Source organism: Carassius gibelio, chromosome A12 (genome assembly GCF_023724105.1).
Source record: "Carassius gibelio isolate Cgi1373 ecotype wild population from Czech Republic chromosome A12, carGib1.2-hapl.c, whole genome shotgun sequence".
Classification (NCBI taxonomy): Eukaryota; Metazoa; Chordata; class Actinopteri; order Cypriniformes; family Cyprinidae; genus Carassius; species Carassius gibelio.
This window is the reverse complement of record NC_068382.1, coordinates 3,067,566-3,081,432: the sequence shown is the minus strand read 5'-3', so window position 1 is coordinate 3,081,432 and position 13,867 is coordinate 3,067,566. Positions and strand designations below refer to the sequence as shown.

The 13,867-nt window shown below is 35.5% G+C and overlaps 3 protein-coding genes across 7 annotated transcripts in view; 2 read left to right on the top strand and 1 right to left on the bottom strand.

Annotated features, from left to right (window-relative positions):
* The window catches only part of pkmyt1 (protein kinase, membrane associated tyrosine/threonine 1), a 51,532-nt gene extending 44,731 nt beyond the window's left edge, over positions 1-6,801 (bottom strand). For 2 of the 3 annotated variants that reach the window (XM_052612174.1, XM_052612177.1), the window contains exons 1-5: positions 5,862-5,999; positions 4,567-5,053; positions 2,520-2,757; positions 2,137-2,434; positions 1,607-1,713 (exon numbers count right to left, since the gene is read on the bottom strand). In XM_052612174.1, coding sequence (XP_052468134.1) covers positions 1,607-1,713; positions 2,137-2,434; positions 2,520-2,757; positions 4,567-4,935 — 1,012 coding nt within the window. In that variant the 5' untranslated portion in view covers positions 4,936-5,053; positions 5,862-5,999. Of the gene's footprint in view, positions 1-1,606; positions 1,714-2,136; positions 2,435-2,519; positions 2,758-4,566; positions 5,054-5,861; positions 6,000-6,746 lie in introns of those variants that run through there. The other variant, XM_052612176.1, reaches the window with a different exon arrangement.
* Positions 5,944-11,772, top strand: LOC128025687 (elongin-B). 2 transcript variants are annotated; one of them, XM_052612187.1, is made up of 4 exons: positions 5,944-6,083; positions 8,068-8,202; positions 9,324-9,432; positions 10,533-10,674. In XM_052612187.1, the coding sequence occupies exons 1-4, from the start codon at positions 6,081-6,083 to the stop codon at positions 10,655-10,657; spliced, it is 372 nt and encodes a 123-aa protein (XP_052468147.1). In that variant the 5' UTR covers positions 5,944-6,080; the 3' UTR covers positions 10,658-10,674. The 2 variants fall into 2 exon arrangements, with proteins under 2 accessions (XP_052468147.1, XP_052468148.1); XM_052612188.1 differs by lacking the exon at positions 10,533-10,674 and adding an exon at positions 11,169-11,772 and having other exon boundaries at positions 5,952-6,083.
* Positions 11,773-12,292: 520 nt separating this feature from the next.
* Positions 12,293-13,867, top strand: part of LOC128025682 (transforming growth factor beta-1-induced transcript 1 protein) — a 128,911-nt gene continuing 127,336 nt past the window's right edge. The window contains exon 1 of one of the 2 annotated variants that reach the window (XM_052612178.1): positions 12,293-12,875. In XM_052612178.1, the coding sequence (XP_052468138.1) occupies positions 12,863-12,875 (13 nt within the window). In that variant the 5' untranslated portion in view covers positions 12,293-12,862. The remainder of the gene's footprint in view (positions 12,876-13,867) is intronic. The other variant, XM_052612179.1, reaches the window with a different exon arrangement.

Sequence of the window (13,867 nt, the reverse complement as noted above, 5' to 3'; positions counted from 1 at the left end):
ACTCCCCGCTCAAGCTCGCCGTCTCTGCAAGATTAACGATGGAAGTTTGCACGCACAGCTACTAGAAGATTTAAATCTGTCAGACAGGTTGCTGACGTCGTCAAGCTTCATTTGAGTCTGCGTGTCAGAAACGGAAGTGCTAAAAAACGCTAAAAATGGGCTTCAGTTGTCTCAATTGAGTTCCAATGGGGTCGCTGTGTCCATTTCTTTTACTGTCTATGAGTGGAGTAAGCTTGAGAAAGAAAAAGAAAAAAGCGGAAGATAAAACTAATAGAACGAAGTCATCCAAAGTGTGGGAGTACTTTACTTTGAGTCTTCAAAAAAAGAAAAGTAACCTGTAAACTCTGCACTACTGAACTGTTTAACTGTTTAAGACTTTTATTTGTACAGATTCTCCAGTACAATGTTGTTGTTTGCAAATGTTTTGTCGTAAAAGCTAATAACATGCTTTTTAACAATTAACATTTAAAGATTTACAAACATGTTCTGTGATCAGTTTGTCGTTTACCAGTTCATAATTCAGTCTTGCAGCCTAATTATGACTGAATGAGAGAGGTAAATGTTTAAATGTATTTGAAGTGCACTTTTTTTCTAAGTATTCACTGCTCTTTTTCACAAAGCAGGTTTTTTGTGTGTGTAATTTTTTTTTTCTGGACAACCTTCTGATGGATTTTACTTTACAAATTTATTCTGTTTTATTCTTATTCTTTGTGAAAATATTTTCTCAGCAGCATAAGCTATAAAGCTGTTTCCCAGGTATAAGTTGTGTGTTTACAGGAAAAAAATAATAAAATGCAATGTAATGCAAATTTATTCTGTTTTATTCTTATTCTTCGTGAAAATATTTTCTGAAAGATTTCTTAAGCTTTGTTTGGGATGTTAAACTACTTTAGGAGCTCTAAGGACTGCCATGGTGAAAACATTATTTGAAATCTCCTTGTGAAATTTGCTAGAGTATGGGTCAGTGTTTTGATTGCAGAAGAGTTTGACAAAGGATTATTAACACATAATAAAACAAAACTCCAGGTATATTTTTGATGAGGATATGACAATGCAAAATGGTTAAAATCTCTAAAAACGTCTATGTTGAATGATAAAAACCCTTTGTAAATAATTTAATTGGAAAAAAATGGGCAAAACTAAAATATAAGTACATAAAAATTAATCGATTAATTGTAAAAATAATCGACAGATTAATCGATTATCAAAATAATCGTTAGCTGCAGCCCTACTTAACTTTTATAAAAAATATATCTTTATCTCGGAGAAAGTGCATAATACAGTTTTTTCTAAATATGTGACAAGATTTATATTAAGGGCTTAAAAAAACTTGTAAGGTGGTATATAGTTTCAGTTTAAAGCGGCTCTGACGGAAAGGCTGCATTTGCTGTTGACAGAGATGTACTGTTTAATGCGTTTCAGATGTGCTGTTTTTCTGAATGCATAACTTACATTTCACAATTATATTCTCCATTTAAATGTTAGAAAGTCATGGAAATAATTCATTTTGCTGTCAGAAACCTTTGAGCATTGTGATTCTCCGCTAAACTTGTTTTAGAACGTGCGCAGAGATATATTTTTTTTGTCCCTAAATAATGTACAGTACCATAAGTGAATTCTGCTGGTAAGTGACCCATTCTGAGCTGCTGCCAGTCATCTCCTCCTTTAGGAACCTCAATGTTACAGGCCAACTCCAGGATAGAAACACCCAAACTAAAAGTGGAGAAAATAAAGACATCTCTTTATACAAATCACAATATAACTGATTCAGTTCTTTTTTTGGCATTTAAATATAACTACCGTATTTTCCGGACTATAAGTCACACTTTTTTTCATATTTTGGCTGGTCCTGCGACTTATAGTCAGGTGCGACTTATTTATGAAAATTAATTTAACATGAACCAAGAGAAATGAACCAAGAGAAAACATTACCGTCTACAGCCACCAGAGGGCCCTCTCGCGACTGTAGACGGTAATGTTTTCTATTGGTTCTTGGTTCTAAATAAATGTGACTTATAGTCCAGTGCGACTTATATGTTTTTTTCCTCGTCATGACGTATTTTTAGACTGATGCGACTTATACTTAGGTGCGACTTATAGTCCGAAAAATATGGTAACTTAGTAACATTTACTGACCTGAAAATGTCTGCGGCAGTCCCATACTCCCCTCTCAATAGTTCAGGGGCCATATATCTGGGGTCTCCTTCCTGTAAATCAACCTTCTCTGTCTCCATTTCTCTCTTTCCCTCTCTCACTTGTTTTCGGACATCTGTAGGAAGCTTGATCAACAAGCCAAAATCTCCAAGTTTGAGCCGTCCAGACTTGGTAATGAAAATATTCGCTGGTTTGATATCCAGGTGTGCAAACCCATGAGCATGCAAGTGGTCAAGTGCTGAAAGCATGTCACACAGGTACATCCAGGCACTTGTCTCACCTAGCACAACAAACAAACTTTGCTTCAGTAACATACGTCCGTCATACAAAAAGAGAATTTTTTTCTTGTGTAGTGTGCTGTTTACCAGTGTGAAAAGGTGATTCCTCAGCGTATAGCAGTAGGCTGGTACAGCAGAGTTCAGTCTGGATGTAGAGGTGACCAGCCTCCTCCCAAGCCGCAATGAAGCCAAGCACGTAAGGGTGTGGGTGCAGTCCCTCATGATTCCAAGCCTCAGCAATGCTTCTTGCTCGTTCAACCTCACCACGGAAACGCTGCACTGAACGTTTGACAGCATACTGGCAGCCATCCAAAAGACACACCACCTGACAGACATAAAAGATCACATTACAATTAGTGTATTCATTGATAAATAAATCTTGATATTATCTTGAAAAATCATTATATGAAAATTCATCCATTTTATTTGCATCAGTTTAATGTGCATGTGTAGTTCACATTTACTTACAGGTGCATCTCAAAAATGTAAAATATCATGGAAAGGGTATTTATTTTTTGGGATGACCACAGCCTTGGGAAGATTGTCAGGAAAAGATATATATCGATATCTTTACAGGAAAAATAACCCCTCAAAAACTACTGCAAAAACAAATATGGCAAATATTAAGTTTAGGGCCCTATGAAACGTTTTATTTTTTTCTTCACCATATGTTTTATTGTTACCTAATTCTGTCTTAGCATGTGTAATTATATAAATGCATAAAAACAACTTAATTAGTTAAAAAAAATATTTAAATAGCCTTTTTTGTTTCAGAAATTCTGTGTATTCACATTTTTCTGGTTATCAAATGAAGGCATAAAACATTCTTTTAATTTATCTTTTAATTATTTAAAATTAAGCAAACTTTATTTTTTTGGTAAACAAAGGGGATTTACTATTAAAAATAAAATAAGGAAGAAATGTTGTGTGATTATTCCCTAAAAAATTATGTTCTTTTCATTTTAATAGTAGTAGTAGTGGGATATGTAAGTTCTGCTGAACAATAGTAATAGATTTCTGGCAAATACTTTTATTTTGACGGGTTTACCTTTACAGTTCAGTGTGTGTGATACTACAGTCTATGATGTGATATATGACGCTAGTTTTACTCAAATCAAATGTGTTAAACTGTAAAATCTGTTTTTATGGCTGGATTCCACGATTCCGTCCGCATTTTCTGCATCGCGGAAATCATAGGGCCCTACAGTAGATATCTGCCTGCTGTTCGCCCGACGTCTGAAAACCGAAGTATCTCCATATAATGGAGCCAGTTGTCCTTTTTTTTTTAGACTAGTTCTGTACACGCGAGGGGAGGGGGGACAAAATCAAGGAGGCAAGGGGCGAGCGAGCGGGGGCGAGCACAGCACAGAGAAGGCAAACAAGCAACAAGATGCTGATTTCATTTTGCAGCAGGACTTTAGCACCTGCCCACAGTACCAAAACCAATCCAAGTGGTTTGCTGACCATTAAATTACTGTGCCCGATTGGCCAGCCAACTCACCTAACCTGTATCTCACAGAGAATCTATGGTGTATTGAGAAGAGGACGATAAGTAACATCTGACAAACAATACAGAGGAGCTGAAGGCCACTATCAAGGCAACCTGGGCTTCAATAACACCTCAGCAGTGCCACAGGCTGATCGCCTCCATGCCACGCCGCATTGAAGCAGTAATTTGTGCAAAAGGATCCCCAACCAAGCATTAAGTGTCCCTGCTTTGGAGATCTTGAACATTTCTGTTTTGTAAATGTTTTTTTGATTGATCTTTGAGAAAATGTAAATTATTTTAAAGTCATAACCATCAAAATTAAAACAAAAATCTCTTGAAATATTTCAGTTTGTGTGCACTGAATCTAGAATTTAAGAAAGTTTGCTTTTTTAAATTAAAATACCAAAACTAAAAAACTATTCCATGATATTCTTTTTTTTTTAGATGCACCTGTAAACTAATCATGTCTAGATAGCATTTAAAAAAAAGAAATACACTTACTTCATTTAAACAAATTTTGTGTAAAAATTGCCCAGACAATTTGACAGAAAAAGATGGTGGCTGACATGAGTTCTAACTGGAAATATAAAGGATGGTAGTATACTATTTCATATAAATCCTCAGATGGCATCTAGCATGTCTCACCTTGAAAACTTCACCAAAGGAACCTCGTCCAATCAGGCCCAGATTGGTAAAGCACTGGTCGAAAAAGGTCTGGGGTCGGGATGGATTGTACACGGATCGAGGAGGGGGTGACTCTATAAGGGAGCGTGACAGGGGCGTCCATGGAGTGGGACGGTGGTGGAACACTCGACTGAGTGGAGGGCATCCTTTAGATGGAGGTCGTGGTGGTAAAGAATGACATAATGACCGTGGAGGAGACAGGGAGGAAGATGATGAGGAAGAGAAGGGACATCTCCGTTTCTTTAGGGAAAAGGACTGCTGGGCATGAGAGAAATGGGTGGGTAAAGGGAGAGGTGTGCTGACTACTGATGTTTGATGGGGAGCCGACATAGGAAATACTTTCAGTTCTTCAAATGCTATTGCAGGCTCAACAAATTTTCAGAAGACATTTCAGTGTAAGAAACTGTGAATGCTGGCTCGCTGATGCTCCACATCAATACGCACTAACCTATAACAAAACAAGAGATGGTGTGTTATGTTATAATCATTATAGTCATTATGGTATAAAATATAAGAATAATGAAATCACATTTCGAAAACAAAGTATAATTCCAGCATTGATAACTAAGTTAACTATATCTTTAAAGTACCCTTATAAATATTGTGAAAGTAAAATGGTAATTTGATGATATCAGATGGTACTGTGATTCTGAATAATGACCATTAATGTTACCAAAACAAGGCAATAGCATTGTATTTTTGTGAGCAAAAAATTATTTTATCTTAATGCAAACCATAATGGTTACCATGTAACTATTATAGTTTGTACATTTACATAAAACACAAACACAAAGTACACCAGAGAATAACATGCGTTAATATGATAAATCTCAAACACATTATTTATCATCCATCATTGCAACCATCCTACAAAATATATATATTATTGGGAAAAATAAATCAGTAACGTTAACGTTACTCTGTGGTACAAATTACTGTATCCATTGTGATTAGTACCAAATTATTAACGTAATCATTTAGGAGGATATTTCAAATAATCTCTAAAAATGTGTGTTACTACACATCGACACATAATACAAACACTGATTTGACAACATCCGATTACGTGCATTCAAATAATAAACACTATTATCTAAAGCAGTTATGATGATATACTAGGAATTAACGTTACTGTTTATTCAGCAAATAAATTAACTCTAAAAACGTCACTTCTTTAACGGGCTCTTCCTCCGCCACAAACACTCATACAACTAACGTTACATTATGTTTAACAAATGTTATGTAACGTTACTTACATTATGTTTTCCTCCTGGTTGTTCAGATAGTCATTTTCTACTAATCACTTAAGCATATAATTATTATTATCAATAATCATAAACATCCGTGATATCTCGCGCCACACGCGTTCAAATACTTCATGAGCGGGCGATGACGTAGCACAATGCGCGGTCTTAGTGCATTGTGGGATAGTGGCGAGCTCTGAGGCGGTGAATGTTGACTACGGAACCGCTGAAATGGTGAGAAGAACTTTTTGTTGTTGTAATGCGCACCTCTTATCTTTTTTTACCCGTGTTAACGGTCTTGTTTTAGGTAAAATCAATTAAGTATTTATCGTTATGTTATTGTGAAATAAGTCATAAGACAGGGAACATCTCGCTATAGTATATTATAACGTTACATTATTTTTGTGACAATTGTTCAGAAATTTCTCGCGTTCATTATTGTTGATTCACTGTCGCTCTTTGATTGATCCTTTACAGGCTGACTGTGTTTGGATTATGGGTGCCAGATAGCTCAAATTGCCTTTTGTAAACAAGGCCGCGCGGGTGAATATCCATTTGAGATTAGCTCGAAAAGAAGTTATAAAACTAGTTGCAGTCCCGCGTTCTTATTGGTCAGTATAGCGCTACATCAGTGGTACAATTATAGACTTTATAGGGTAAAATCCACAGTATAGTAACAGCTAAGTAGCAGACGCTGCAGACTTCCATGTACTAATCATTCAGTATCAAGGCATATATAAAAATACTGTGTGATTTTATTTATTTTTGTATAGCACCTCTCAAAACAAAGTTACTAAGTGCTTTACAATAAAAATATTTATCCGTACAAAAATACCATCAAGGCTAAGAAAAAGCCATTCAATAAAGGGAGTCTTAATATGATTTAAAAGACTATACCTTGCTTGCCTGCTTAAGATCCCCAGCCAGGAAGTTTCACAACTTAGGGACATGGACAACAAAAGGGCGCTCACCTTCAGTGACAAGTCAAGATATTGGAAATATTAATAGGGACCTACCAGATGATATCAAACATCGATCAGGCTCATAAGAAGTTAACAAATCACAAATATAGAGCCTGACCCTTCAAAGCTTTAAAAACAAGCAGTATAATATAAATTCTGAAACTCACAGGCAACCAGTGAAGAACAGCAAGAATTTATGTAATGTGGCCTCTTTTCTTAGTATGTGTTAAAAGGCTAGCCATGGCATTTTGAATCAGCTGCAGTCTTTGGAGGTTTTGCCTGCCAATACCAGAATAAATTGCATTACAATAATCAAGTCTGAAAGAGATAAAAGCATGGATGACCTTTTCTAAATCTACAAAAGAAAGAAATTGCTTAACCTTTGTTAACTTCATTAGTTGTGCAAAGTATGAATGCACCACTTTAGTCACTTGGGCATCGAAGGACAGTTCAGAGTCATAAATTACACCTAGGTTGTGGGCCTCTTTTTGAACATTATTAGGTAAGGCATCCAGATTAGATGAGAGATTATTAATACTTCTACTTCTGGGGCCGCATGGGGTAACTAGAAGCACCTCTGAGCAACTAAAATATTGCGTTTTGATATCGTTTTTGCACCATTGTACCTCACTATACCACACTTCTTATCTGTATGCTATTACAGGGTTTACACAACTATCAAATATGTTATTTTGCCTTTAATACCAATTTGCAGAAAGTTATGGTATGGTAGTCAGATGCTATTAAGTGTAAGTAGTGTTAAATGCTGCTTATACTTCTTGCAACCGATACTGCCTTTTTGGGACCTTACTTGTCCCCTTCCCTAAATCCCACCCCTACACCTGCCCCTAACCATACTGAATCTGCTGATCAGTAAAGTTTCCCTCAAAGGGCCAACAAAGGAGCCACATAACAAACTGAATATGGAAACAATATGAGCTGCATGTGTCCCGGTCATTGTTCCAGCATATCTGATCAATGATCAAGAACACCGCATCAAATTGCAGTTATAGGTCTGTTAAGTAGCTTTTAAGGAACTTTATTTCCACTTGTTGGAAAAAGGGAGAGGGATCAGAAAGAGGTGTATTTGAACTCATGGCGGAGACAATTGGATAATTAGACACACAGGATCAAACTAAAGATTAAAAATATTATTCGTTTTCAAAGATACATGCCTTAAATGCATAGTCCAACCACTCAAATCACTGCATGCTGTTGTTGGAAGCTGACTAACTAATCCCCACACCATTGTCTAGGATGTGTTCTTAATGATCAGGCATCGCAAAACCACAATCTTCACAGACGCCAAAGAATCAACAACTGTCTATGAGTTAAAATGCATTGTGGAGGGCATTCTGAAGCGGTCCGCTGAGGAACAGAGACTATACAAGGTTTGGACTCATTTATATTACATATATTAGGGGTGGAATGATACATGTATTCGTACCGAACCATCACGGTATGGACATCTCAGTTGGGTACATGAGACCTTACGACGAATACAGACACTTCACACTTCAGAAGGGGGCGCCCGCAGCAATTCAGCACTTTTTAATAACCGGCCGCCAGCAGAAGAACAGCTAATGCCTTCACGTGAGTTGCGCACTTGAAAGCCCACTAGACAGTGACCATGTGCTAATTCTGAAAGCGTCTCTCACACAGACTGACAGAGTATACTTTAAAGGCTTGTGCACTCAACTGTTTGCGAAATACTACTATTTGCTTTGTGTTCGTGTATCCTACCTCACTCATTCGGCATAAACCTAAATATTCCATAATATTTCCGACGTAATGTATCTAAATGCTAAACTACTATTTATTATGTCAATTTTAGGCTTTGTTTTTCAGTCGCGTTCCAACGGTGACATATATATATATATATATATATATATACACACACACACACAAATAATAATAATAATAAAGACTATACTAATAAAAATGTTAGTTTTGATCAAATATAAAATTATGTGCAATAGAATGAAAAAAAAATTGTGTATAATAATTCCAGTTTGATAATAATTCCAGTAGTTATGTTTCACACTAATCTAGTATTAATATGTAATACTAATAATAAATTGTACTGCACATGAAAGTCCCTTATTGCACATAAATATATGTGAACTGCACAAAAACTCAGCATATATAGGCTACGTTACATGAGCACTGTTTTTTTTCCCTTTGTTGATCTGTAAACTAAATCAATTTCAAGAATTTATTCCTTGTATGTAATAATATTTAGTATTTTCACATATATGTGCATTTTAAATTTTTTTAAATTTGTACTACTGTCTGTTCAAAATAAATGAAAAGAAACCAAACATAGTATATCTTTTTTTATTTATATTTATTTTGTGTTGTAATTGTATCAAACTGTGACCCCCGAAACAAGGTGCATACCGAACTGTGACGTCTGTGCACCGTTCCACCCCTAATATATATTAACCTTCAAGTATTGTAGAATGACTGAAATTACAGGTTTTTCTGTTTTAGTTACGATGTTGTGTTTCAGGATGAGCAGCCTCTAGAAGACAGTAAGACACTTGGAGACTGCGGCTTCACAAATCAGACAGCCAGACCACAGGCTCCTGCGACTGTAGGACTGGCCTTTCGTATCAGTGGTGTGTGTCATAAACTACAAAATAATTTTTTAAAGTCACACGATTAACATTTACATAATTTATCATTGCTGTCACTTCCAAATACTTAAGTACTCGTGCACTCTCTAGTTTTATCTATTTATCAGTTTTATCTTTTTTTAAATGTCTTAAAGGGCCCGATATACTTCAAACAAATTTGTTTGGTTCTTTGTTTCGGGGCAAAAAGCTGTTAGAAAAGGTTGAGTGATGGTATACTGTTAACAAACTTTCCAACACCCCCGTGCTGCTTGTGGCGGGGTGTATATTAATGTAAATGTGTTGCGACACTCACGCCTATACATTACATTTATCAGCCACTTTATAGAGTGCAAGCGATATAGAGTGCATTCAGGCTATACAAAATGTTTTTTTTTCTTACCTAATGTGTTCCCTGGGAATCGAACCCACAACCTTTTGCTCTGCTTACACAATGCTCTACCACTGAAATTCTAATGATTAGCAGCAGTTCAGAGTCAAGTATCATGTTTGCAATACAAAAGCACCATTCCATAATCAGTCCTTTATGGAAAGTGTGAATGGCTCACAGTCTAAAAACTTTAGCATGATGTGGAAAAAGTATTGGAATCAGTTTGTTACTTTATTAGTGTTCATTTATTTTATTAAACTGGATAATTTTTTTACACCTTTTTAATATTTTATGTGGTCTCATGATTTACTTTTGATAAAAACAAAGGTTTATTATTGTATATTCATTTGGCATTTAATTTACTGTATACCCTTTAAATTCTCTTATTGAAAGAACAACAGCAGCAGCAGCAGTGTGGTGTAACATTTATTTGAAACGCATGTATTTGGTACTTGCTACCTTATATCTTTACTCTTTCCTTTTGTTCTTTTCATGTCTTTGGAAAACTTGTCTCTGCATCACTTTTTGAATAATTCTGGGTCGTCGACACCAAGCTATTGGGTATGCAATTTCTTTTTAGGAATAAAATACTTTCTCTTAATCTTTAAAGTCTCTCCGTGAGTGATTAGTACAGGTGCGGATATATTTGTATAGCTGTATATAGCTATAGCTATTCAACACTCCAGTGTATTCAGAAGATGTTGCTCTCCTTTAGGACCTCCACAGAATGAGGAACGAACTGGGGGAAAAAAAAATCACACATCAAAGAAGGTGAAGTTTAAGAACACACCCACTGATTGCGTAACCGCCATGCACCAATGGCAGCTCAAAGGTGTTTAGGAGCCAAAACAAACTCGCCCAGAGAGTTAGATTTGGTGAGCTGTTTCGAACTGCCGAAATGAACTCAAAACTAATTTTTTTTGGCCTGATTTTGTTCAAAATGACGTCATATCATTTCGGTCTTCCATTTCGTTTGAAGTATACCGGGGCCTTTTAATAATACTAAAAATTCATAGTTTTTTGAGGGTGTACTTAATTTGCTATTTTATTATCATTATATCAGTGGGTCACATATGACCAGGCCATGTGATTGTCAAAATGGATGACCAGTCTTAATTAGAATAAGACATTTTTCTTGACTGCTATATGATGTGTTTTAACAATTATGTTGTACAATTGTGATGTCGATTTAAAGTATTCCATTCAAATTAATGGTTAAACAGATATTTCCTTTCACATTGAGCTTTTTTTTAATATTTATTTGGTAAACTGTATTCATATATTCTTAAATAACAAACACGCAAAGAAAGACACCTCACTAATTGAATTTTCTCCCACCATCCTTCCACAGATGATGCATTTGAGCCCCTGCAGGTGGAACCATTTTCCAACCCTCCTGAACTTCCTGATGTTATGAAACCACAGGACTGTGGCAGTACAGCCAATGAACAGTCAGTGCAATGAGCTGCACATTAATGACTAGAGTATCAGGAGTGTACTAAAGCGGAGCAAAGTGAGGACTGATACTTGGCGTAAAGATGCTGCAGATGGACATTTGAAGTCTGGCTGCCACTAACCATTGAACTAAGCCAGTAATAAATATCCAGAGAATCACTAATGAATAAGTTTATTTATATTTTATTTGGACTGAAACGCATTTTTTTTTCCCTAAATTGACCTCATTTTGTAAATTTTTTTTTTTTTTTTTTTTTCTGTGACTAAATTACATCTGACACATTTGAAAATGGAAATGTTTTTCTTCAAAATGACTGGTTTCTTTATTTAGAAAAATAATTGGGGTTTAATAGCACAAATGTCACATGGGGCAAGTTTGGTTGACAGGTTTGAAATGCAAATTTACATGTTTCAGTTTTAACATTTTAACATGAATTTGTGCAGTAAACCTGTTATTGTGTTGTCTTTTTAAATTGCTTTAAATTTATGTTTTATCCTTCCCTGTAGATCTCCCGTGCATTTTTTTTTTTCTTGATTCTGATTGTGGTTGTTTGGACTTGCATTTGCATTCAGACCAAAGCATACTTTGGTCAGCGGTTTTGTAACATCACATTCACCACTGTGTGCAGTGTTTTAGACCAATTGTCTTTGAAGGACTGCACACTAAAAACGACCAAAACATGTTGCATTTAATTATTAATTTGTTTATTTTATAAAGTGGAATCTATTTCTTAGCGCATGTAATGGCTTTATAGTGAGGTATATAAACGTAGTTGTAGTTTTAGACTTGAAGTGGAACTTTGCTCTGTAAAATCTAGTATTGTGGTGATGCCATAATTCTTTTAACTTTATACCACGGTACTAAATCCCTCCTTTTCTGACCCCTCCCATTTCCCAAAAGTGGAAAGTCCATGTTATTTATATTATTTTCCAATGTTTTTATTTGTGTGTGTGTGTGTGTGTGTGTGTGTGTGTATATATATATATGTATTTTTTTTTTAATCATAATACATGTTTAAAAACATCTTTTTTTTTTCTTTTTTTTTAAGTTACTGTCCTAAGATTTGTATTAGCAAGCAAGCCAATTAATTAGGCCAACTGTGCTAAGATCAGCATTTATGAGTTAAATAATACTAAGCCGATAATGTTGTAATTAATGATCACTTATTACCCTACTCGTCGTACATATAAAAGGAAGGAGGGGAAAAAAACATCTATTGAGGACGCATCCTGGTGGTGTTGTTTTTTGTTGTTGTTGTTTTTTTACCTCTTATGCATTGAAGTATATTTTTATACAGTTCATTATTTATTATTGTAATTTCCCAGCAGTCGGTATCAACATTATGAACAGCAAATGCGCAATTTTTAATCCCAAATATGGGCTGGAAATGTAACTAGTTCCGCCCCTCTGAACCGTTACGTCCTATGGAATAAGAAAACGGCATAGTCTGAGGACAACTCCCAGCCTGGAAACTTCGGGGCAAGCAGGAAAAAGACATCACCAGACATATTAGATATAATAAAAGGTTATTTCATCGGGAAGTCATACTAATTAGATTTTTTTTCTTCTTCTTCATTTTTCTTTAACTGATGGACGATTTAGGTATGTAAAGTCAAATAATTTATGGCACGTTTCCTAATTTTTCCTTGAATAACTTTACAGTGCTGCAATGTATATGATGGATAGGTAATTACAGTGAAAAACTTGCGAAAGTGTTTCGTTTCGTTTTTTGTCTAGAAAATTATTGAAAATCTATATATAACATAAGATTAACTCGAGATAAAGATTAGCTAGACAAGACGGTGAAGGAGCCAAACTTCTGGCTGCAGTTTGAAAACAGAAGCGCACAACGTCCGAAATAATTATACAGCCTAATTTATTAGGTATTTCCACACATCAGTTCTTTTTGCTAGTTTTCAGATGACACGTGTATTTAATACCAGCGGGCATCTTATGTCAGCCCACATCTGGTAACGTTTAAGGACTAACGTTAGCCTATATAAAGACTTGAATGATCCTATGAAGAAACACCCGCCCTTTCACTTAGACAAACTTTGTAAAATGGCCACCGCAATACTTTTATTTGGAAAATTCATTCTTGAGGATTGGAAATATTTTATATTTTTACAAATCCTCATCTGTTCAAATTTGGGTATACACAGCCTATATAGTCTATAATATGGTATTATTCAAAGTACAATAATATATTTTCATATCATTGATATCTGAGGCCCTTACATGGTATTTTTTTCTACGAAAGTGCTCAGAAAATGTAAAATGCTCATCATAACGTTATTGACTGATTTATGGATAACTTCCGCTCTTGTGTGTGTGTGTGTGTTTGTGTGTGTTTTCCGAGCTTTTGAAGATTATTTGTCAGAGCATTCCGCATGAATGTAGAGTGTTGCTTTGTGGCAGAATTAAGCCAAGCCAAACAGACATGCAGCTCTAAATATGGTTAGAATTTCTAGAGAGACGAATTCTATCTCCTTATATGAGCAAAGTGCAAAAACCATCTGGATTACGATGAGTTCTTGAACTGGGTGATGAAATAACTTCTACATGGACTAAGTTCATCTGGGGGGATGTAGTAA

What these genes read in the sequence shown, in the direction of transcription:
- LOC128025687 (XM_052612187.1), top strand. An exon ending in AGGAACAGAGACTATACAAG is followed by an intron (nt 8,203 to 9,323) that starts GTTTGGACTCAT and finishes GTTGTGTTTCAG; the next exon opens with GATGAGCAGCCTCTAGAAGA. An exon ending in ACTGGCCTTTCGTATCAGTG is followed by an intron (nt 9,433 to 10,532) that starts GTGTGTGTCATA and finishes GCTCTCCTTTAG; the next exon opens with GACCTCCACAGAATGAGGAA.